This window comes from Rana temporaria, chromosome 4 (assembly GCF_905171775.1).
Source record: "Rana temporaria chromosome 4, aRanTem1.1, whole genome shotgun sequence".
Taxonomy (NCBI): domain Eukaryota; kingdom Metazoa; phylum Chordata; class Amphibia; order Anura; family Ranidae; genus Rana; species Rana temporaria.
In genome coordinates, this window is record NC_053492.1 from 105,937,652 (window position 1) to 105,964,316 (window position 26,665).

The following is a 26,665-nucleotide window of genomic DNA, read 5'->3' on the forward strand; positions in this document are numbered from 1 at the left end:
AAGCCCAATGGGAGGAGAAAAGAAAAACTCCTAGTGATGTAAGGGGGCCACAGCGATAGTAAATTGCTGGTTCTGAAAATAAGAACAGAAGGACAAAACCGGGACCAGCAAGGCAAAGGGCAGGTAGAGAGAGCCTGGAGGACAAACAAATTCCGACGCAAGGCAGCCACACTGCACTGTCCAACAAAGGACAGACCGGAGGGTTAGAAGCCTTGCAGCCTTAGAGGTGTAGTGTGTCCCGGGGGGGGTAGCAGCCTGTGCTACCCCTCCGGGACAGGCTGCTACCCCCCCGGGACACACTACACCTCTAAGGCTGCAAGGCTTCTAACCCTCCGGTCTGTCCTTTGTTGGACAGTGCAGTGTGGCTGCCTTGCGTCGGAATTTGTTTTTCCTCCAGGCTCTCTCCACCTGCCCTTTGCCTTGCTGGTCCCGGTTTTGTCCTTCTGTTCTTATTTTCAGAACCAGCAATTTACTATCGCTGTGGCCCCCTTACATCACTAGGAGTTTTTCTTTTCTCCTCCCATTGGGCTTACCAACTCATCACTTGGTACCTTTGTACCTGTGACTCCAATGATCCTTGATGGATGTGGATGGCCACCAACCCAACTGACGTATGCAAATAGCAATACCTTCTTGTCATAAAATCTCAAAACTCGCCCTGAAGAAGCCGTAAGGCGAAACGCGTCGGCGAGACGAATATATTGCTTAAGAATATGTATCTATGTACTTTTCTCAACATTTTATGAAATTTATTTGTATATTTGTATTTTTGTAAATTAAATATATTTTTTATAATCCAAAATGTCCCTGTGATTGCCTTTGAAAGTCCGCCATGTCACTACCTAGTGTAGTACAATCTCCCTTTTTTGAACTATTATTTCGGATGTGGGCTAATGTGAGTGCCTATATGTTATTCCCCTTCCCCCTTTTTTTGATATATAACCCCCCCCTCACTGCTCCGGAAACACTGACCTTGGAAACACTGCCATTATTGCCTCGCCAGTGTCAGATCCCTGCTGTCTCCGAGGGAAGAGGAGGAACAAGTGCTGCTGAATTACAGAGCCGCGATCTTCTGTGTACCGGGCGCTCTGTGCCGCTGAATTACAGAGCCGCGATCTTCTGTGTACCGGGCACTCCGTCACTCACAGCCACGCCTCCTGGCCCTGCTCATATGATAGACAGTTGCCCAATGTGGGGCCAGGAGGCATGGCTGTGAGTGACGGAGCGCCCGGTACACAGTAGATCGCGGCTCTGTAATTCAGCGGCACTCGTTCCTCCTCTTCCCTCAGAGAGACGCCAGGGATCGGCGTATAACGCGCACCCGTGATTTTCCCCCTATTTTCAGGGGAAAAAAGTATGCGTTATACACCGATAAATACGGTAAATACAATTATTTCAAGCAAAAATAGCAGGGATTTAGAATGATTTTGTTTATTCACTTTAATGCATATGTAGCATTAGCTTATTACAAAACATTTAGCCTAAAGCCCAACTCTGACTTTTTTTTCCACCTTTTATGCTTCAGTCCCCCTTCTTTAACTATTTTACATACCCCTTTTCCTGTAGTATTCAGGTTTTCTTCCTTTGGGGCAGCAATTCTGCAGCAAGTGGCGCTAACATAACAGCATATGAACTATTTGTTGAGGAGTACTGTGAGGCCTCGTACACACGACCGAGAAACTCGACGAGCGAAACACATCGTTTTGCTCGTCGAGTTCCTTGTGAAGCCGTTGAGAAACTCGACAAGTCAATTTTCTCCATTCCCGTCAAGGAAATAGAGAACATGCTCTCTTTTAGGCTCATCGAGTTTCTCGACAGTTTCCTCGACGAAAATGTACACATGACCGGTGTTTACTTGCTGGTTTTTGCCGAGGTACACAGCCATGTGAACGAGGCCTGAGCCTTGGTTGCATCAATATGCACCACAATGTGTGTTCCTTACAGCCTGGGCTAAATGATGCATGATGTCATTCAACCACCTAAACCTAGTACACCTAGATATAAGAAGCCACTTTACTTATAACTAAAATAGTAGACTGACCCCTTTAAGTTCTTGAGGACCAAGCTGTTACATCCCCTCCCAGTTCGGGCCATTTATCAGTTTTCATCACTGTCACACATTGACTCATGCAACATTGTACCCAAAATGTATTTTATATTGGTTTTTTTTTGAGCCAGATGGGGCTCATTTACATTTGCTTCTTCGAAGCTTTAACCACTTTAACCTCCGGAAGATTCACCCCCCTTCATGACCAGGCCATTTTTTTCCCCCACAAATATAGCTTTCTTTTGGTATATATATATATACAGTAAATAATAAATAATAATAGTAAAAAAAATATATATATTTTTTTTTTACTTTCTCCTATAAAACATATCCAATAAAAATTTGAAAAAAAAATCTAATGTCTTCATAAATGTATTCTGCTACATATTTTTGGTAAAAAAAAAACAATAAGTGTATATTGATATATATATATTTTTTTTTCTTTTTTTTTCTACTAGTAATCGCAGCGATCAGCGACTTGTAGCAGGACTTTGACATTGCGGCAGACATTTGGACACTAACTTACACTGATGTTAACCCCTTCCACTGGCTGGAAAGGGGTTAACATATGGGGAAATCAAAGGGTTAACTGTGTGCCTAATCAGTGTTGTACTACACTGTCCGATGTGCTTTTTAGTAGGGGAAGAGACACAATTTATTCCTTGCTTTGCAGGGACACAAATTGAATCTCTTTCCTCCTGTCAGAACAGCAATCTGAATTGTTTACATAGGCAGACCACCGTTCTGTCTCTTTTCTGGATAATCGGCGGGTGCCAGCGGACATTGAGTCCATGGTACGCACCGATTGGCTCTTGCTGTGTGTAATCATAGTAGGAGCGGGCCGCTTTCCAGACGCTTTGAGGCAGCAGGAAAGCAGGAAAGCAACATGGGGTATCATTTTTGAAGAGAAGCAAACACTTTATGTGAACAGGACTGTAAGGTAAACATTTTATTTAGTGACAGGTGCTTTGACTGGCATTCAGAGTGCTTTAAAAAAATGTGTGTACAATGCCACATTTTGAAGAAAGCGTAAAAAAGCCCATATAGATTACTTTTGGTGGTATTTATTCACCACTAGTTTTTTTTTACCTTTTATTATATATATTTATTATATAAAGGAAAAAAGACAGAACATTTTGAAAAAAAAATAGATTTTGTTATAAATCTGCAAATAAAGAATATTTTTTCATACATTTGGGCAACAAGTAATCTGCTACATTTCTTTGGAGAAAAGAAAAACAAATCAGTGTACAGTGGTACCTTGGATTACAAGCATAATTTGTTCCAGAAGAATGCTTATAATCCAAAGCACCCATATATCAAAGTAGTTTCCCCATAGGAGTCAATAATTAGTTCCAGTGGGCACTGCTATGGTATGCAGTACGGCATGTAGCCAGAGGTGGGGGGGGGTGCGGGAGACACTCGGAGACCGAACGAAGCAGCTTGGATGCACTCGGAGACACTCAGAGATACTCAGGAATGGAGTTTCCAAATGTCTCAGAGCGGCTCCGAGTGTCACCAGCACCCCCGCATCTCTGGCCAAATGCGGTATTGCACACCCCAGAGGCTTGAATCCTGCTCGTCTTGCGAGACAGCGCTCGCAAACCAAGTAAGGATTTAAAAAAAAAAAAAATAGCTTGTATTGTGAAACACACGTAAACTGCGTTACTCGTAATCCAAGGTATTACTGTATTTTCTTTAGCCTTTGTTAAAGTTATAGAGTCTACAAACTATCGTATATCTACAATATTTACCAAAATCAAAGCACCTTTGGACTTTAAAAGAGTATAATTACTTGACTTCCTATCATATTTCTTGTGTCCCTGATATGCCACATTTTGGAAAGCAAACACCTTTCTGAAAGGCATAGTGAGCATTTTGAAAATGCAACCTTTGCACAAGTTTTTAGAAAATGTAGAATTTTTTTTTTTTTTTTTTTACAAAAAATTGTCAATTGATAAGATATTTCTAATACACAGCATCCTTAAAATTATGGGCAAAACAGGATACCGCGCTAATAGTAAGCAAAGAGCTGCAACTAGTCAGTGAGATATACACCAAACATATGCAAAGATTTAAAGCTGCGCTAAAGAAAATTCCACTATATAAATGGGAAATTAAGACATATATATATTAAAACAGTGTCTAAAAAATATATTGATAAAGTGATTTAAATATAAAAAAAACAAAAATGATTCACCAATCACCATAAAATATCAAATATATAGTGACACATAAACAAAAATAAAGTGACAATATAGATAAGAAGTCCTTAGATAACAATGAATGTGATAAGCAATATAAATAAAATTCAGTCCGTGAATGATTAAATAAATGGAGAATTACACCTCAAAATAAATTCTTCTACTCCTTCTAAAGGATGGTGGTACCACGTGTGAGATTCTTTCATAAACATAACCTAACCTTGTGGGCATGTTGCTGCATGCTGTAGAAGCTGTGCAGGAGTGGCAGACGTGAGATGCTGTGTATATACATCCCATTGAAAACGTCTGTTTGATGACGAAACGTGTATGGGGGGATGTCACCACACTGATTTGAGGAGGAAGTGCTCCTTTTGTTACCGGCCGGCATCTCTTTTTATATGTCGCAATTTATCTGCATTTTTGTATGTACAACTAACTTTTTAAAATAAAACGTTTTATATGGAATTATGCTATGGTGCGCCTTCTTTCTACTTATATCTGATCGGTGGAGTGTATGAGTACGGAGAAAGTCAAGCACCTGGAATCTTTACCCTGTGAGTCTACTTTAGCTGTTAAAGGCCGTGGCTGGGTTATAGCCGATTGCTGAATCGAGCTTGCCCTCTGGCAAGCGACTTTTTTACTCGGTGGTGGGCTTTTTCACTCAAGTGTGGAACATCTGTGGATTCACTGCAGTGTAAAATTTTTGGAGCAATATTCTAGGCATCGATTATTTGTGTGGTGATTCATCTTGAATGTTGTATACCTGGACTATATCTTATATAGCTTAATACTCTGTGGTCTTTAGTGGACTTTGGGCTTGGTTCTAAGTGGCGCAGCTTTAACCCTTTTTATATTTGCCATTTGTGTTTATCCCACGCAAGCTGCAGCCTCCCTTATTGATTCAATCTAAATTTAAGTTTAATTTAATTTATTGATCGATTTATGGTTTAGAATTAGCACGTTTTTTATTTTCTTTTGTGTATATACACCCTCCTGCATTGACAAAGCTCCTATCCAGCTGTTTATGTACAATGGCCAGATGAGAAGTGGTTAAAGAGAGGGCTTTTTTTGTTTTTTTGGACCGTTGTAAAAATAGAAAACTGAACAACTTAAGAAATAAACGTAACAACATCCAGAAGAGAATGTTTTGTGGGCAACAGCTCCAGAAAGGAGGGGAGCCAGAGCTGCTTACGGTATTATTTTCTTTTATACCCTTGGGCCTCATTGTTTATTGTTTTTTTGAAAGCTAGAGTTGGGCATTGACCTTTTTATTTTTTATTGCACAGACTCATTCAGTTTTTTTTTTTTTAGTTTTTTTATTATTACATTGTATACAATTTAATTACAGCTAAGTATTTTGCAATAACATTTCTCATTTTATGGCATCACATACCATCATGTTTATAAAAATAATTAACAAAAAGAGTAACATTTAAATAAAGCCACATACATATAAAAATAATTTTAATGTAAACATAAAACCTGTGTACTGTATTATATTTGTTTAGCAAATAAGTAAATATTTGGTTGTGCAACATTTAAAGTGACAATGAAATTATTGTGTATAGTATTAAAGCGGAGTTCCACCCAAAAAATGGAACTTCTGCTTTAAGTGATGGTGACCTCCTGACATGCCACATTTGGCTTGTTATTTTTTTGCGGGAGGAGCGGGTGCCCTGTTTTTACAGGCACCAGCTCCCACTTCCTCCCCTGGCTCCGTGGCGCCGGAAGGAATATCACCTCTCCCCCTCCTTCCCTGCAATCTTCTGGGACATGTCACAGGTCCTAGAAGATTGCCGGTCCATTCACAGTGCGCAGCACAGCTTGCACGAGTGCAGTGCACGCCCGGCTGTGAAGCCACAGCCGGTCGCGCACAGTTAGAATGTCGGCACTGTAGAGAGGAGGGGGAGCGGAGTGAGACTTCCTGCACCCGCATCGCTGGACTGTGGGACAGGTGAGTGTCTGATTATTAAAAGTCAGCAGCTACACTTTTTGTAGCTGCTGACTTTAAATGGGTGGAACTCCACTTTAAAGTTCTGTACTGCTATAGCCGACATTTTACCAGCTAAATATTAGACATAGCTATGACTGTCCCTTATACAGTACATACAGGCAAGTCCACTCAAAACTGTCATAACTGGCTACAACTCACTGCTACTGCTGTCACATACTTTGTTTGGTCATGTACTGTATATCAGATGTCCTTTGCTGAAATTCTTATAGTAATAAATTGGGCTGATATATATTACAGATACAACATACATGTTAAGTCAATGGTAGTTGCTGAAGATGCGTGGGGAAGGCAAGGCTCCCATGGGTGATATTTTGCAGTGAAGTTTTAACAAGCCTGTTGATCGACATACATACCAGCATTTAATTTTGGATAGACTTGCCTTTGAAGAATAAGTGCAGGATTATCACTACTTGGGGATTTTTTTGTACAATATACCTTTCAACATCCAAACAAAAGACAATTGTGTAGCATAACTAGAGTGAACCAGTGGACCAACATTATAAAATATCTAAAACTATGTTATGTCATACCCCATCCAAAACTGGTTAAAAAGATATATATTAAAGATACATATTTTGATAATTACAATAGTGAATATATACATCTTTCAGTGTCAAACACATGATCAACTTCCCCATACACCAATAAGCAGAGTTAGATAAATTATAGTATAATCCTTCAATACATGTGTCTACCAAATGCCAAATAATGTTTCTTCCTGCAATCCTTCACCTCCATGCACCACCATATACAAATGCCAGAGCGTGCACCAAATATATATGACCACTTATCTCTATGATGGTCTTAAAACATCTGATGTTTCAAGGGTCAAACCACCTCTCTTCTGCTGTATATTGGGCTAAATCACCTGTAGTACCCCACTGTTGTCAACACATTTTGTCAAAAGGACTTCCTCAGAAAGACAGTGTATGCCAGGCAATAGAGGGATCTCAATTTAAATGATCATTTTGCCATTATTGAAAAAAAAACTTGTTTTGAGAGTAACTTGGTTTGAGAGCGCTTAGCAAGACAAGCAACATTTTTTAACAAATTTTGACTTGATATACAAGCGATGTCTTGATATACAAGTAGCATCATGTCACAACTGAGTATAAAAGAGAAGAGAGACGCCTTTAAGTGTAATATTATGGTTACATTTAATGAAGGTAAAACATTTAGCAATATATTGCTACACTTATAGTCACCTCTCTTCTCTTTTATACTCCGCAGCTTCTGCTGGATTTTGCTTCTAATCTTATCTCACATTTCATTTATGTGCAGAGCAGCCCACATACTGGAGGCCACAAGGGCACTCTAGTAAATAGGTAACATGGGTGGTACCACATGTAATACAGTTTCTTATATCATATTACTTACCAGTAACATTAGATTTAAACGTATACAATGTTCTTTGAGGTATTATCTAAGTAGATCGACAAACTTTACATCTTTTACAAGGGTAGAAACATATAAAGTTAACCACGTTACCTCTCTCTGTAGGAGGAGATACAACATTTTGCATCAGTTTGTTTCTTAATGTTTCTGTGTTTAATATTTTTACTGAACTTGTGAGGTCAGGAACACTGAAGGGCTTTGACCTTTTGTCCGAAGAGCCTGGTGAGCAAACAAATATGCAGAGAAGGATAGTTCCTGCTTGCATTGTGGTTCTATCCTTTTTCTGGTTTGTTGGAAAAGTATTTTCCCTCCCATAAAGATCCTAAAGATGTCGTCCAGGGTGGCACTAAAGAGCCGCTCATCCTGGAAGACAGAGAGTTTCAAAAGCAGTGGAGTCGCATCCAATGAGGCATCACAAACATATTTGAGAACCTAGACTAGTTAGTCCCCCACTTCCAAGTAGATTGGGGAGACCTGCTCCTTACCCAGACCTTAGCTTAGGAGCTTAGCCCACTCGGTGACTGTCTGTCACACAAGGGCCGTGGCCAGATCGAAGTAAAGGTTTGAACCAGGGACTGTAAACAAAGACTTATTCTACCTTCCTGTCTGTGGAATCCTTGAAGTAAGGAGACTTCTCCACCTGAATCACAGTTACCTTGTTAAACCTAGAGATTGGAGAGTCCTTGACAGAGGAGGGAATTTAACCCTCCTAAAAAAGGCCTCCCCGATAGGGTAAAGTCCCGAAGAGCATTTTGGACCTTCAAAAGGACGATTGGGTGTTCCCAATCTTTGTAAACACATTTGTTTATTAAACGTTTGTGAATTTTTGGTAGGTAGTAGATAGTTGGAATCCTACATACTGATAATCATAAATTTGCATGGTTTATTATAACACAGTTTTAGCTTTTGTATAGTGCTGATTCACTGGTTAACTCTTTAGTATTATATAGCCTGGGGGATAGGTTTTTATCCAGCAGCTTATATACATTTGGTGGATTGGGCATTACAGCGCAGGTATTGTTTTATATTTAACTTAGCTAGATTGCCAAGATTCCATGTTCCAACTTTCATTTTTTAATGTGCAAATCCACACATAGCACCTCTGTTGTTGCAACTCAAAACATAAGCAAGTATTAAAGCTCAGACCAAACCAAAGAGTTTATTGTGGGTATGACTGATAACCCTTAAATTCTTCTACCAGCCCCTTCCACTGGCGGAGCTCCAGACACTGGTCCCATGGGAGCCTGTAGAGTCCGCACTGTGACGTACAGCAGGCTGAGGTTTCTTCGGGTTGAGGTCAAGGTTATCTGTGATGTCTTCCAAGGAGGAGAGTTCAGAGTCATCATCCCAAGACTAGAAAATAAGTCAGACTTTGTTTTACTGAACAGTGTTAACAGTCTGAAGAACACACGTTCTATATTGTAAAATAAACCAGTGCTTAAAAACAATGGGGTAAATTCACTAAAGGATTCCGCATGCGATATGAAGGTTAAATGACATTTTTCTAAAATATTGCATGAGATAATACATTTTTTATCTTGTTTGCTAAAAATCTTGTTTACTAAAAATATATAAATAAGAATATGCAAATATATTAAAAAGTTAAATATGTGCTCCAGCTCTCAGGACACTTTTTTGGGGAAAACAAACCTGTAATTTTTCCCATCAGACTGCAGAATTAAAAATTGAGACAGAAACACATAGGAACGCTATAGCTATCCACTCTCCATTATACTCTGTTTTATTATGTACACAAATTCATTAAATTTGGCCTGTAGCGTATATAGTCAGTCAATGCCCATGGGGTTTACGCTAATTAATGGCGCAGATAAAGCTTAATGTCAGAGGAGAGCTGAAACGGTGACTTTTACAGATCACATGACCTGGCTCTTCTATTCGTTTTTACTTTTAATCACAACTTTTTTAATAGGCCACATAGATTTGCACATGGCTTGTAGCACAGACATATTCATGTAATTTTTTGACATTCAATTTACCTGCGATTTTCCTGCTGCTGTTGTGTTTGGGGACTTCATTGGTTTAGTAGGGATAGTGTCCAAGCCTCCAAATGGTTTCTCCCTTTGCATTGACAGCTGCTTCTCTAAGTTACGTGCTACGGAATGCACAAAGGAACCTGCATATAGAAGACAACGTCACATCAATAGAAAGTAAATATATCTAAACTTGAGCATATGCTAAAGCTGTTTAATACAGAGGCAACTAAAAGTAAAAACCACATGTCCCAGCATTCTATTATGTAGATCCAGCTCCCTTATGGCAGCTAAAGTGATATGCAAATATACATTTTTCTTGTAAATGTCATGCTTGGCCACTCCTCTCCCTCCTTTTGAGCATTGCTTTTGGTAAATTAGGCTGCCCATCAAATGAATGAAATGATCAAAATGGAGGATCAGATATCAAGATACTATGCGGGTAAGCTTCCCCCTAAAAGGACACTCCTTCTCGCCCCCCTCAAGAGGCTTTCTCCACACCAGGGAGAAAGCCTTGCATTACTGTGTGGAGTTAGAGACAGAAGAACAGGAAGTGAGGCTTTCTCAGAAGAAAAAAAGCAAAATGGAAGGATGAGGTAAGTGAAGGAGGACTGCACTAAGGTAAAGGAAGCTATTTAGGCTAATTGGCTACCATGCACAGCTGTACCTGATTTTGTACTCTCCAGTTTTAGTAAATTAACTGCATTGCATTGTTATGTAGATGTCAAAGTAAGGAGTGGAAGGGGAAAGCGCACGTTGTAATCATTTTCCATAGCTTTAGGATTACCTGTGATATAATGTATGATTGTTAAAATTTTGGTGGATGATTATGGATGGGCTAAGCTGACAGCTCCTTGTGGCATGATGGGGAGTTCTAGTCTACTAAGGTCACATATCCAAACAAAAGAACTCGCTGCTCCAGGTGAGACAGGAAGCCAAATGATATCACAGGTGCCTGCCTTGGCTCGCCTCTGCATACGATCAACACTGAAGAAATGGCAGCACTCCAAGATCCATCAAAATTCTTATTTAATAGACGAACATCTCAAGTGTTACAAACAGTTAGACGCGTTTCACACAAAGATGTGCTTATTCATTACCAATGAATAAGCACAATTTTGTATGAAACGCGTCTACCATTTGAACTTGATTGTAACATTTGGGATGTTCGTCTATTAAATAAGAATTTTGATGGATCTTGGAGTGCTGCCATTTCTTCAGTGTTGTTTACTAAGGCCACATCTCTAACAAACACCACAGTGAAGTAAAGCAGCTCTGAAGCTCAGGCTAGACTAGAATATAAACAAAAAAGTCAGTGCTACTACCCATACATCACATGGAAATCAGAGCTCCCAGGTGCTCTATCCACAGTCGCTGGCTGCCTACAATAATGAGGAAAAGATGATCCGCACTCCGGTCGTTGCTTTTAAACAATTGATGTATTTATTGATAAGCCACAGTAGACAAACGCAGATAGGAAAGGTTGTTCCTATTTGCGTTTGTCTACTGTGGCTTGTCAATAAATACGTCAATTGTTTAAGAGCAACGACCAGAGTGCGGATCATCTTTTCCTCAGGCTAGACTAGCACTTTATTCCTATATGGTATCGCCAATAAGCATGTAAATGAGGCAAGAGTCAGAATATAGCAAGGAAGATTCCAATCCAAAGTGTATAACACATGCCATTTTAAAGAAATTTAGCCATTATAGCAGCCTTGAATATTGGAATGGGTGCAACAGCTTACATAATCATAATTACATGACTTGAGTTACATGAATTCTTAAAATGATCTAGGGATTTTTTTTGTACTGAGACTAGTAGTTCAACAAAACATCACACCAGGTTTTTAGGACTATCAAGGCCTTGTCCCAAAACAAGGTGTAGCGTTTTTGTCTTGAAACATCTTGAAGGCGGTGAGTCCCCTCAAGAATTTTTTTTTCCTGAATATTCGGAATATCCTTAAATTGTCAAGTCCCTGCTGCCAGAGAAAATAGGGAAGGTCTTCAGCCTGGGCACAGGTTTACTTTAAAGAATACACTTTGCAAGCTAGTTTGAATATGCACTGTGTTTATTTCTTTTGTTGGTCATTTTCTTAAATATGTTAACAGACAGACAGCTGGTCTTAGATTGGATGTATTATGCACCACTGCTGCTTAAAGGGGTTGTAAAGGTTTGTTTTTTATTTTCTAAATAGGTTCCTTTAAGCTAGTGCATTGTTGGTTCACTTACCTTTTCCTTCAATTTCCCATCTAAATGTTTTTTTTCTTTGTCTGAATTTCTCACTTCCTGTTTCTCCTCAGTAAGCTTTCCACCATCATCCGAGATGTTCTGGCTGGGGGTTAGTCAGCCAGAACAGCTTACTAAGGAGGAACCGGCTCCCGGTGGGTGTGCTATGCGAGGTAAGCCTGTGCTTAGTACGCCCACCCTCCTCCCACAAAAACCACCACACTTACACACGCACTCGAAATTGGGTTAACATGCATGCACTTTGACCACGCGGTCTCTAAAAAGAGAGGCAAAGGACTAACAGGGCTGGTTAAGCGGGCTAGATCCTCTCACTCCCTTATAGGGAGTCCCTCTGCCCCGTTGGGCTTCAAAGCGGAGCAGGTAGGGCGGGCAATGTGGGAGGACCCCCTCACACACCCACCATTGCCACCCGGGGCATGGAGAAAGGTGGCAGATTGCCTCTGGGGGAGGCCTGCCTACTCCCGACTCCTGCAGTCCGGCTCCTCTCTCGAGTACACGCACAAAAAAAAACTTAAAAAAAAAAATACATAAAAAAAAATAAAAATAAGGAGGAACAGGAAGTGAGAAATTCAATGCACTAGCTTAAAGGAACCTATTTAGAAAATAAAAAACAAACCTTTACAACCCATTTAAGTTCCCTCAGGTTGTATAAATAAGATCCTCTGTATGAATGGGGTAATGGAACAACAAGTTGAACATATTTACATTACAACATTCTGTGACATGGTACATCACTAAATCATTTGAAAACACTGTCCATTGTGACTGGTTCTGACCTTGGTTGCTGTCTTTGGAAAAGCTAACAACCCTTGGGCTTGGCTTCCCTAGAGAGATCTCTGACCCGGACCAGTCATCATCACTGTCCTCTTGAATCTGCTTCTGCACAGAAGAGACAGCCTGGGAGTCCGGTTTGCCTTTCTGTGCTAGAGAGCTGTAAGGACGATGGTCAACCATAGATGTCTCCTCTTCAGAGGTGAATGGTGGTGTTCTGGAGAGAATCACAAGGTTATAAACAAAGATGTCATTTGCACACAAAATATATTAAGATTGTAAATCCACACTTGGTACAAGGCTATTATTTTCAGTACAAAGCTGGATGTACTGAAATTGAATGCTAGGTAGAGTTATCTTACCTTGGCAGTGGCTGTGGAGTAACATTTATATTTCCAGCTGTATTGTGACTAGCTAAGCCCTTAGAGCGAGGTGAAGGGACCGGGGCTTTGGTTGGTGAATATGACTCTACAATCTGCACACTCCTGAGCCGAGGTAAGGAATCTGAAGGTGGGATGCTGCGTGGGCTTCTTGGACTTTGTACTATGATGAAAAGGGAACAAATGAAATCATTCTAATTCATTACAAACAGGTGCCAAAAAAAGAGTCCTACTAATTATTTATGAAAAGGATTGGAAGAAGCATTGTTCCCGATAGAAACAAATCAAATTGTTGAGGGATCTTCCACACAGAGCACTACGATCAGCAGGGAGAAGGATATTACATCTGTACTGTGCACATTAAGGCCCAGATTCTCAGTGGAGATACGACGGCGTATCTCCAGATACGCCGTCGTATCTCTGCGTTGTGTTGTCGTATCTATGCGCCTGATTCATAGAATCAGTTACGCATAGATATCTATTAGATCCGACAGGCGTAAGTCTCTTACGCCGTCAGATCGTAAGTGCATTTTTACGCTGGCCGCTAGGGGCGTGCACGCTGATTTACGCGTCGAAATATGTAAATCAGCTAGATACGCAAATTCACGAACATACGCCCGGCCGACGCAGTAAAGTTACGCAGTTTACGTTAGGCTTTTCCCGGTGTATAGTTACCCCTGCTATATGGTGGCGTAAGTGCGGAGTACCAATGTTAAGTATGGCCGTCGTTCCCGCAACGAAATTTGAAAATTTTACGTTATTTGCGTAACTCGTCCGTGAATGGGGCTGGACGTAATTTATGTTTACGTCAAAACCAATACGTCCTTGTGGCGTATTAAGAGCAATGCACACTGGGAGATTTCCACGGACGGCGCATGCGCCGTTCGTGAAAAACGTCAATCACGTCGGGTCACAGAACATTTACATAAAACACGCTCCCCTGTTCCAAATTTGAATTAGGCGGGCCTACGCCGGCCGATTTACGCTACGCCGCCGCAACTTACGGAGCAAGTGCTTTGAGAATACAGCACTTGCCCGTCTAAGTTGCGGAGGCGTAACGTAAATCGGATACGTTACGCCGCCGCAAAGATACGCCGCTGGACGAGAATCTGGCCCTTAATTTGTGCAGAGTGGACATGGGCAGACCCCACTGAGCTCTATGGGCATCCGGGTGTAACACTGATATTCTGTAAATACTGTTGTAAACACATTAGCAAATTTAAACAGGATATTTGTCATATTTAGGACACTTTCACACTGCTTTGCAGCAAAATCACACCTTCCCACAGGCGTGTTGCGTTTTTGATGCGTTTTCTATTCATTTCAATGGGGAGGTGCAGTTTTTTTACCTGACCGAACATGCACCAAAAATGCAGCAAGAAGGATTTTTTGCAATTAAAGCGCAACTGACTGGCGTGAAGAGCTACATAGGATTTAAAGGGATGCTTTAGGACGCTTTTACACCAACCAAAAACACGGTAAAAATGCATATTCATTTTTGCCACATTTTTACTGTATTTGCGGTGCATTTTACACAGGACATGTGACTCAAAAACTGCATCAAAAACACAACGTTGACCACTTGCCTACTAGGCACTTTCATACCCTTTTAAAAAAAAGCTGTATTTGTCTCAAATAAATGCTAAAAATGTTGTTGCACTGTACACAAACAAAATATTTATAATTTTTTGAGACAAATACAGCTTTTTTTTTGGTGGTATTTAAGCACCATTGGGTTTTTAATTTTTTTACTAAATGACAAAAGACAAAAAAAGAATAAAAAAAATAAAAATAAAATGTTGTTTCTATTAAAGATTTTTTGCACTGATTGGCACTGATAGGCTGCACTAATGGGCACTGATGAGGTGGCACTGATGAGGATGGACTGATGTGTGGCACTGATAGGCAACACTGATGAGCACTAATAGGCGGCAATGATGGGCACGGATATACGGCACTGAGGGGCACTGATAATCATTACTGAAAGGTGGCACTGATGGGCACTGATAGGTGGAACTGATGGCCACTGACAGGCATCTCTGATGGCCACTGACAGGCAGCACTGATGGGCACTGACAGACATCACTGGTGGGCACTGATTAGCAGCACTTGTGGGCACTGTTGGGGCTGCACTGATCATCAGGAAACTGATGATCAGTGCCCTGATTGTTAGTTCAGGTGTCCCCTTTGTGGATTTGATGGTTATCAGCTTTTCTCTCCTCACACGCTATCAGAGTGAGGAGAGGACTGTCAATACCCTTCAAATACTGTTTACACTATGATCAGCTGTTATTGGAAACAGCTGGTCACATGGTAAAGACATGCTGTGATTGGCTTTTTACACCGATCTGTGATCAGCTGTGTCTGCAGGACAACCTCTCAGCAATGTGAGCCTGAGATGTAGCCATCTTTCGTCTATAGCAGTGATGGCAAACTTGGCACCCCAGATGTTTTGGATACACCAAAAACAAAAGTTGGATTCAAAATGGCCGACTTCAAAATGGCCACAATGGTCACCACCCATCTTGAAAAGTTTCCCCCCTTACATATACTAATGTGCCACAAACAGGAAGTTAATATCACCAACCATTCCCATTTTATTAAAGCGGAGTTCCACCCAAAAATGGAACTTCCGCTTATCCCACTCCTCACCCCCTTACATGCCACTTTTTTTGGGGGGGGAGTGGGGGCTTCAGGAGAAGGGGACTTCCTGTCGAACTTCCTCCTTCTGCCGAGGGGCTGCAAAGGCGATTAAGCTTAATCGCCTTTTGGCAGCCCCTCCCTGTAGGCGATCGCCTAGGACACGTGACAGGTCCTAGGCGATCGCCTGTCCAATCAAACAGCGCAGCGCCGGGCCGCTCGCGCATGCGCAGTGGGTGCCCGGCCGTGAAGCCTAAAGCTGTCACGGCCGGGTGCCCACAGGGACAATGAAGACGCCGGCCGGGGAGGGGGGGAGAGGAGCGGAGCCCCGGCCGGCGCGCCGCTGGAACGCTGGAGCAGGCAAGTGTCTGTTTATTAAAAGCCAGCAGCTACACTTTTTGTAGCTGCTGACTTTTAAAAAAAATAAATATTGTCTGGAATTCCCCTTTAAGGTGTATCCATATTAATGGCCCACCCTGTACTATCTTTAATCCCAAGATGCTGTATTAAAGCCAAGATGACCTTCATGGTTTACATGTAGTATTTCCCTTCCTGTTCTTCATGCCAGATGTACTGCACACAATCCATGAGAGATCTGGTTAGCCTTGGGTTTTGTGCTGTGTTCTGAAATCAGCATTCAGGGACCTAGAGGTATCTGAACTGTTATGCCACCAGCATGGAATAGACCCGGAGTAAAAAACATTTTATGTAAATATGTACAGTAATATCCTCTCACAGTGAATAATGTTCACGTCATTGTATTTATAGAGTGACTAAAGAAAGCATTTCACTCACAAGATAGCTGTGAATAGGTGGACTGTAATGTCTCCTCGCTCCTTCTCTGCTGCTTCACTCGTTTGGTAAGCACCTTGCCCAACCTGTTTTTCAGAGCCTCAAAGTCTGGAAACTTCTTTATTTTCTGCTGCTGCTGCTTCATGAGAAGATCCTTCAGATCTTTGTAGGTAGATGCAGGAATTCCTTTTGCGCCCTTTAATTAACATCATATAATTACATATTAATTTGTGAAACTGGCAAACAATGGAGGGGAGCACTGTATTAGTAGGCAATACAAAATATACAGTCACCTCAATTTATAAAAACTGGAAGGGAAGATGTACCGTATATATATATATATATATATATATATATATATATATATATATATATATATATATATATATATATATATATATAAATATATCACCCAATCATACTGAAGCTGTGTACTGCTGTAGTCCAGGCTTTACGTATCTGGTTGACTATGTAGGAAATAATCTTCTTAACAGCAGGCACATATAAAAATGATAACATCTGCCTTTATATTCATACATATACAGCAAAATGTAGGATTAACGGGTGATTGAACAAAAATTTGACATTTATTTTATTCAAAAGAGATTTTTTTTTATTCTTCCTGGAAAAAATATATAATTGTTTGATAAGCTCTGCAGGTACCCAAAGATATGGCGATCATCACACATTTCAACAAAAATCAAAGACTAAATGAAAAAAATTGAAAAGCATTAATGTAGCCTTGACACCACAGTCAAATACTTTTTATTCATTTTATACAGTGTCAAAGGGTTCAGCTGGCCATACATGGCTAGAATTTTGGGTCAATTACTGCTGAATTGGCTGAAAATTAGGCTGTTGCTGGCCCTGTTGGGATTACCAAGCCTGATGAATTTCAACTGAAAAATCAAAAGGAACCATGTGGGAAAATGTCAGCCAAACTGTGATTGTATCCAGTCAGATGCAGTCACTGATCCGGTATTCAGAAAGACAGCTTCATCGGAAATCTGATGAAAAAATCCATCAGAACGTTTTTATCGGATGAACCGATCGTGTGTACAGGGCATAAGAGTCTTTCACCCATTGTTGGTTGTGCTAATTAACCCTGCAATTGTATGAAGGAGTTCTGTGTTGATATGTATGATAATGTGTATTGTAGTTAGGGAGTCACATTGGCTGCTTTAAGGGATTTGTTAATTAGCTCATGTTAATTTATGTTTCTGGTTACAGATGTATTGTTAGAGTAATATGAGCACGAGGTAGGGACCTCCTCTTTAACTGTATACAAGACTTGTATTACAGTTCTAATAAACTGTTGGATGCTTTACCCTACACTGAGCTACGACTAGTGAATGGGAAAGCTAAGACGAAGCATTTATGGTGGACAGACTCATCTTGTGTACGGGGTCTGTCACAGTAAGAAATTGAATAATTTGAAAAAATATATTTAAAAAGAAATTAAGGACTTGTTGAAATGTGCTTTTCTGTCTGAAGAACAGTCAGTATTTTTATCACATTTCAGAGAGCATTTGATAGGCGGTGAGGAGGCATATTGCCTCCCTACCACCCGCATTAACCCTGTACTAGCGCAACGCAAATGCATTGAGCACTTGCAGAGCAGCACTGTTCACATAAATGGGTCTTGTTCAATGAGGGTATCATTTCTGCCATGAGTGTGAGGCTTAGCATCTAAGCATTCGCATTTTAGCAAGAATATCATTTGATATTTTCGTGGCAGGGTGGAGGCCTGTCAGGTAGGCTGTGCCCATGATTTCTAACAGCAGTCCTAAACCAACCCAATGATTATTCCAGTACTAGGAGAACCTCAACGGCAATACTCGAGCTGTAGATACGCGATTGCTCTGAGAAATGTATCCAACAGAGAAGCTTTTTACCTTTTTCACACCCATGTTTTCAAGCTTCTCCATTAAGGTCTCCTCCAGGATGGGACGGAATTGTCTGATAAAGTCAGGGTTTCTTCTTAGTGCTTCAATCTTTTTCATAGTTTGATCTAGAGTTACATCCAGCTCTGCACACAACAGACAGAAAAGAAGAAAATTGTAACAAAATGCTATAACATGTGTCAGGGATAATGCTACTGTATACAGCTAAAAGCAATTACTTCCCAGGCACACCGATTTTAATGAAACACGTTGGTAAAATGCTGTATGTCTCATTTTTGTCTGTTATGGTGTGCTAGCCTTCCATAATGATGTAACAAGCTTTTTAACACAATGCACTAAAGAAGAAAGTTCTGAATCTGCCCTTAAAGTGCATATAAGGATAGAGGAGGGAAGAATTAAGTTCCATGTCACGTTATAGCTTAGAAAGAGTACATGAATCTTTCTCTTCAGTCTTCAGAGTGGCCTTTGAAGTCTGTGGGAACTGACTACCTAGGGTTCTACACATCCCTACACTCATAGGTGAAGTACTAAATACTTTCGGGATTTAGCATTCCATTCTATCCATTTCTGTAAGCAAGTATTTATTGCTCTCTGTGTCCCCACTAGAGAGATTCAGCCCCTATTAGTCCTAGTGACCATTGCCACTGACACAGAAAGTGATGGGAAATCCAAAGTTTGAGAGTTGCCACCAGGACACAAAGTGATGCTAAATCTTTCAATAGGGACACTTTTTCTGGTGACAGCGGTTTAAGGTGGGATGTTCTCTTAATTCTCTTCTCTTTCCTCTCTACCTTCTCACTTCTCTTACTTTGCATTGTGTCTCCAGAAAAGGAAGTGAAAGACAATCTTTACACTAGCAGACAGCAAAAAACAGCTCACATTGGTTTTAATCAGACTCTGTGGAGTAAGACAGTAAACAACAACATTTTTACCTTAATGGGGGGAATGCATTAGGAAAAAAAAGTTTGCCTTTAAAACAATTTTACAATTAAGCTGTAACATATATGGTCAACTTTATGTTAAATGCTATTTATGCTTACGTTTATTATTATATGCTTGCGCACACACTATAGTGTGCAACACAGTGCTAAGCTTTATTGACTGTAAAAAAAATGACATTTCACCTACCATCTTCACTAGAATCATCCTTTGCACTTCCAACAGGCAAAACCACATGAGATACTTGTGGCACTGTATTAAAAGACAACAACAAATTACTGTAATAATGGGTCAATTTATTTGGCAAATAGATATTCGGTAAAAGTGGTTTATTTCCAAGAGTGGTCTAACTGTAAATATCTCATCATAATTCTACTATATGTGCTCAATCCAGAATCATTATCCTACATATACAACATAGTTACGTCATTCTTCCCTCAAAGGTTTATTGAATATACTGTCAGATTTTTAGACCACTGCATATAATAGTTTCATTTTCTTTTTAATATATATTCATTATGTAGAAATGTATCATCTAAACATGTATAGAGTTCATCATATAACCTTGCATAGAAAACATTCACTACGCAGAGGAAACCAGAAAAGCATAACTTTACACTAGGTAAAGGATCGTCACTCAGGCACCGTGATTGTGGAATCCGAGAAAAGAGAGACTCGTCATAGTGTAAAACCAAACTTATCGTTTAATGAATAAAACATAATGCACTTACATCAAATTGGATGATATAGACCCGCTAACGTTTGGTGTATAGATGGTTGAATCCACTCCTGTATTGGCTGTGTGGCAAAAAGCAGATCTAGGTATTGATAATCTCACAGATATATAATAAATGAATGAAATGTCGGGTAACCACAGGATGGGTAGGCTTATATGGTGTATAAACTCCTGTTGCTAGTTCAGAGAGGTCTATGGAGATAAGGCTGGACGTGTAGGGTGGTCTCTACAGTCAGATGGTGTACCCTGTTGCTGAACAGCAATATATTAGTGGATTGCTCTTCCCATGGTGCGTCTCAAAAAAACTAGGTGACTCTGGAAGTGAGAGGGTTAATACTATGGTTTTATGTGAAGTGCAACTCTATAATGAACAATTGCGGTGAAAAACATCAATCAAGATGCTTCAAATATCTATATCCCACTGGTGATGCAGTGGAGGTGCAAAGTACTAAATTGAATAAACCAATCCTTACAACATAAGCAAAAACAGTCCTAAGTCATAAACTGCATCACAGCCAATACAGGAGTGGATTTAACCATCTATACACCAAACATTAGCGGGCAGCGCCACTACTCCTTTACATATAATACTAATTTTCATACCCCATTACTGGGGTACAACAGGGAGGCAGCAGTCTTACCCAGCACCTCAGCGCAGATTTATTACAGGGGGTTTCATTATAAAAAAAACTGCCGGCTGAAAAAAACGCCCGTCCATCCGTGATAACAAACAAAATGGTGACGTCAGCACGTTCCTCCTTCCTACGTCACCACGTTGTTTGTTATCCCAGAAGGACGGCCATTTGTTTCAGCCGGCCATTACATTTTTTTAAATCTGCTGTACATAATCCAATTTGATGTAAGTGCGTTGCATTTTATTCATTAAACAATTAGTTTGGTTTTATACTATGGCGAGTCTCTCTCTTTTCGGATTCACAATCATGCTGAAAGTTATGCTTATTTGGTTTCCTCTGCACAGTGAAAGTCTACCCAGTCTGAGTGCTATCTCTCTGACATCTTATGAGGAAAAGGCCCTGGTTGGGTATTAGACACAAGCGGTTCAGCTTGTGTAAGCTGGTAAGCGTGAAATTTATGTGGTGGTGGTGGACAATCACTGTGTTTGTCAGTGTGATCTGATACATCATGAGGAGGATTTATACTTATTGACTTTTTTGCATTTTGAATTTTACGGTGGATATGATGCTATATGTCATCCATCGAGGAATACTGTTTTCTGAATATTGTATGGATTTATTATACAGTAAAACTGATTTATTGTTATGTATAGCCTATTTATCATGGGTTCTATATGTTATAAGAAATCTTATCTTTCCTATTTTTAGTTTTAGAGAGCAACTCTATTCTTTATATATATATATATATATATATATATATATATATATATATATATATATATATATATATATATATATATATATATAAAAAACCTTGCATAGAAGTCCTTCACTGAAGGTCTTTATTTTTTCAATAACTTCTTTACAAAATTGTTAGATATAGAAAATGTGATTACACATATTGACAAGGACATTACATGTGTGTAATTTAAAAACCACAGGATATTAGAATACTATTTATGTATGTTTGAGTTACTATATATTAACAGGCCCTTTGTAGCAGATCTTGCAATAACATATATTACTACACTGCTCATGGCAAGCAAATCAAGTTTATTATTAAAAGGAAACTTGTGAAATACGGAGGCTGCAACTACTGACTTGTTTTCAAAAGTGCAGTCTTTGGGGCTGTCATCTATGGTTTCACTACCTAATCAGTCACTGACCTGGAATAACTATGCAACCAGTGACATTTGAAAAGCTTGAGCACCCTTTCTTCTATTTTTTTCCCAAATCAATGGGGGTTATTTACGAAAGGCAAATCCGCTTTGCACTACAAGTGCACTGAAAGTGCTCTTTTAAGTGAAGTCACCTTAGATCTGAGGGTGACATGCAAGGAAAATAAAAAACAAAATGTTTGCTTGCACATGATTGGATGGTAAAATCAGCAGAGCTTCCCCTCAAATCTACAGTGACTGCACTTAGAAGTTCACTTGCAGTGCACTTGTAGTGCAAAGTGGATTTGCCTTTCGTAATTAACCCCCTATGCCTCACTAAGCAGTGAAGCCAAGACCAGGATGATGCCCCATAGTACAGTAGGCAACTTAAGGAAGTTGCCCCTTTTATTATAGGTACAGTTCTGTATAAATGTAGCTCTTACCTTCCTTGATCTCAATCTCTTTGATTTCTTTTCTTGCAGCCAGTTCCTTTATCTAGAGAAATTTTAAAGGTTATTACATTGAATAAACACTATTTAATTAAGGGTTAGCCCAGTCATGCTGCGTCGCTTTAGGTGAAAAGCGAATTCCTATTTACTTATTCCATCTGCATATGATTAGGCAATTTCAGTGAACAGAAAGTTGCTTTTCATGTGACTGGATAACCAAAGTGAATATTCACACAATTTATTGAGTGAAGATTCTCAACTCCTTCAATACATACTGATATCTGTGTTTCCTGTGGGACTTAGCAGATCCCCCCACTCCAAACAACTACAGGGGATACAAGACCAGTCACACCGCACAAGCTCGGCCTCTATTAACCTCCCTGGCGGTATGATTCTGTCTGGAATTACGTACCAAAAGCGGTACAATTATTTTGCAAGGAAATTTGGCGTTTTATACTGTAGGCCTGCAATTCTTAGGAATAACTCATTTAAATCTGACCAAACAAGAGTCTAGTAGGCATCCCGGGTATGAATTTTTTTTTAAAACAAAATTATAAATTATAATATAATAAATAATTATAACAAATAATAATATAATTATAATAAAAATTATTCAATAATGTAATCAACTCAAAATCACTGAAATTTGCTCAGTTGCAGAATTGTCGCTGTCATTACTTTTATTTTTTTATGACGAATTTCCCCACAAATCAATATCGCACAATTCTGCAAGTGATTATAATTTATTATCGCTGTTTTCTAGCTGCTCTAAAACCATTTTTGACATAAAGGGACACTTTTGGTGCTATGGACAATCTACAGTTTGCAGGCAGAAAGAACAGTTTTATTATATAAAAGAACATGTAAGGCACTGGGCAGACCACTAGGGACAAGGGGGGTGTGTATTTTTTACATACAGTATACTGTAATCTATAAGATTACAGTATACTGTATGTAATGTGTTTGTTTACTTTTTTGAATTTGGCGCAGTTCTCCGCCCCCGTGCATCGTAACGTCGCAGGGAACGGAGATCTGCGGCACACGGGGACACTGTGAATCGAGCGAGGACCCGCTCGCTCACACAGCGGGGATGCATCGCAGGATCCAGGGACAAGGTAAGTAACTTTGTCTGTGGATGCTGCGAAAGGTAAGCCGCGCCGCTGCACGCTCTGCACATCTACCCCGAGCGTGACTCGGGGATACCGATCCTAGCATTGAAAAACAACCCCGAGTCACGCTCAGGGATACCGCTAAGGGGGTTAAAGGAAACTCCTGCGCAGAGCCAATGTACAGAAGTTGTCTCATCTTGGATTACCTTACAGATCTGGAAAAAAAATGCACCAGGAAAACCAAGATTTAAATAAAAGGCATTGCTCTTGCATAGTATTTGTTTATCTTGAATTTCAGCAAAATGTACTCCATATGGTTATGGATTATTTAGAAATTGTAATTGTGTTTAAGCAAAACCCTTAGGGTGGGTTCACGCTGGAAAACACAGCGGCTCACAGCAGGAGTCTAGTGCGTCTCCATTCATCGTTTCAGGTCCGATTTCAGCACAGATTTTTGGCTGAATTTGGACCTGAAATGGACCAAAAGGCACACCAGACTCATATGAAATTTGCACCGGAGCCGCTGCGGAGATGTGTAAACCGACTCTATAGAGAGCATGCAAATTGGATCACATCCAATCTGCAATAGTGTGAAACCAGCTTTAAAGTATAACTTAAAAAACAATCTCCTTTGGATGATCTAGGTACATTACAAATATTTGACACACTTTGTAATATAGAGGAACAACATTGTCATCCTCTCCTCATTTATGTATACTGGAGCGACCACACAGAAGTCCCTGCCCTCAAGGAGCTTACAATCTAAAGTCCCTGTCTCACATGCATACAAATAGCTAGATTCAGAGAGACCGCCGCATCTTTAAGGCGGCGTAGCGTATCGTATTTACGCTACGCCGCCTTAAAGAGGAGTTCCACCCATTTTTTTATGTTTGTCTGTGCTGCATGCTCTAATCTCATAGTGTTCAGAATGGACAATTTTTATTTAATTTGTTGCTTGTAAATACCTTTATTTTGTAGTCCTTCATTACTTCCTCCTCCTTATTTGCTTAGGCTATTTGCAAGGGTTTCTGGGATAGGCATCATGTTTCCCAGTAGTCCTTGCAAACCTGACTGAAACCTATTACATTGCTTGTGCACTGAGCATGTGCGAGATATGCAAAGCTGAAATCCAGGAAGTCATACAGTCTGGCTTCATGATGCCCACACTTAAGATGGCCACGGTCTATTTCTAGATTATAAACTATTTAAATGCTGTAACAACCTAACAAAACGGACCTTAGTTTACAGACTAACTTTACTAGACTACATTAAGCTTGTGTATTACAGGGGTATTTATATTTAAAAAGTGAAATTGTGGGTGGAACTCCCCTTTAAGTCAGAGAGGCAAGTACTGTATTGACAAAGCATTTGTCTCCTAACTTACGGCGGCGTAGCGTAAATGGGGCCGGCGTAAGCGCGCCTAATTCAAATGAGGCTGGGGGGCGTGTTTTATGGTAATGATTGGTGACCCGACGTGATTGACGTTTTTTACGAACGGCGCAAGCGCCATCCGTGTAAATATCCCAGTGTGCATTGCTTCAAAGTACGCCTCAAGGACGTATTGGTTTCGATGTGAATGTAAATTACGTCCAGCTCCATTCACGGACGACTTACGCAAACGACGTAAAAATTTCAAATTTCGACGCGGGAACGACGGCCATACTTAACATTGACTAGGCCAGCTATTTGTTGGAATAACTTTACGCCGGAAAATGCCTTACGTAAACGGCGTATCTTTACTGCGGCGGGCTACGTACGTTCGTGAACCGGCGTATCTAGGCATTTACATATTCTACGCCGAACTCAACGGAAGCGCCACCTAGCGGCCAGCCTAAATATTGCACCCTAAGATACGACGGCCTAGGAGACTTACGCCACTCGTATCTTAGCCTAATTTAAGCGTATCTGGTTTCCAGAATACGCTTAAATTTACGACGGCGCAGATTCAGAGTTACGTTGGCGTATCTACTGATACGCCGACTTAACTCTCTCTGAATCTGGCCAATACACATAATAGGGCCAATTTAGAGTTGTTAGTATGAACCTACCAGTATTTCTAGAGCGTGGGAGGAGAACAAAGTATCCTGAGGAAACACACACATGCACTGGGAGAACATGAAAACTCTGTGCAGATAGTGTCCTGGTTGGGATTCAAGCTCAGGACTGAGGACTGGGTATTGGAAGGCAGAAGTGCTAACCACCAATGAACTTTGCTACCCACAACAAATGCATGTTCCTCTGTTCATCTTCATTGCAAGGAAGGGGAAGGGGGATTAGTAGTTTATTGGAGATAGCTTGGAAGAATTATAATGTTCTTTGTGTTTTAAGCTCAGTCTACAGGAAGACTCAAGGACACTGTCGTTCTGCCAGGATTAACATTTTCATGTACCGGTACTTTCTTAGCCTGAAAATCATTTGAATTTTGTTTTAGGAATCTTTTGTAAGATGATGAGGTAAAACTGTCCAATATAATGATGTCATATTTTTGAGTGCATACATAAAGATTTTAGAAGGGAAAACTAGCCAAGGTACCACAAGTAGTACTACGAAGTCTGCACTTACCTTCTTCTCCTGTGACTTGATGAGCTTCTTCTGGTTTTGTATTGTAGAGTTTAGTGTCTGCATAGTTGTCTCAAACTGTTCATCTCTGGCTCGCTGATCATTAGACAAGGATGCTCTCAGTCTGTTGTTTTCATTTAGAAGCTGCAGAGCACAAGACAACAATATCATCACTATATGTACAGAAATATCTTGACTATAAATAATGATTAATGTGCAGTACTGTGTAAAAGTTTTAGGCAGGTGTGAACCATCGTGCTGCCATTTTTCTGCACCTCAAATCCTATGTTTTTTGATGCATAGGAGGTCGAAACATGACTAAATGAGAATGCATGAAAACATAGGTACTGGGGTGTACAAAAATGGCAGCAGGTGCTCTGGACTGATGAGTCAAAATTTGAAATATTTGTCTGCAGCAGGAGGCAGTCTGTTCCCAAGGGGCTGGAGAGCGGTGCAATAATGAGTGTCTGCAGGCAACAGTGAAGCATGGTGGAGGTTCCGTGCAAGTTTGGGGCTTCCGCTGCATTTGTATAAATGAAGTTGGAGATTTGGTCAGGATCAATGGTGTCCTCAATGCTGTGAAGGTAGATACTTCTCCATCATGTCATACCTTCAGGGGGGCGTGTGATTGGCCCCCAACTTATTCTGCAGCAGGTCAACAACCTCAAACATACAGCCAATGCTATTTAAAACTA

General features: G+C 40.2%; 1 protein-coding gene across 2 annotated transcripts in view; it reads right to left on the bottom strand.

The window, feature by feature from the left end:
• Positions 1–8,793: 8,793 nt before the first annotated feature.
• The window catches only part of DZIP1L (DAZ interacting zinc finger protein 1 like), an 82,956-nt gene continuing 65,084 nt past the window's right edge, over positions 8,794–26,665 (bottom strand). For both annotated transcript variants that reach the window (XM_040348723.1, XM_040348722.1), the window contains exons 8-16: positions 25,974–26,114; positions 22,297–22,348; positions 19,515–19,577; positions 18,378–18,511; positions 16,486–16,678; positions 13,033–13,213; positions 12,676–12,887; positions 9,658–9,794; positions 8,794–9,013 (exon numbers count right to left, since the gene is read on the bottom strand). In XM_040348723.1, the coding sequence (XP_040204657.1) occupies positions 8,855–9,013; positions 9,658–9,794; positions 12,676–12,887; positions 13,033–13,213; positions 16,486–16,678; positions 18,378–18,511; positions 19,515–19,577; positions 22,297–22,348; positions 25,974–26,114 (1,272 nt within the window). In that variant the 3' untranslated portion in view covers positions 8,794–8,854. The remainder of the gene's footprint in view (positions 9,014–9,657; positions 9,795–12,675; positions 12,888–13,032; positions 13,214–16,485; positions 16,679–18,377; positions 18,512–19,514; positions 19,578–22,296; positions 22,349–25,973; positions 26,115–26,665) is intronic.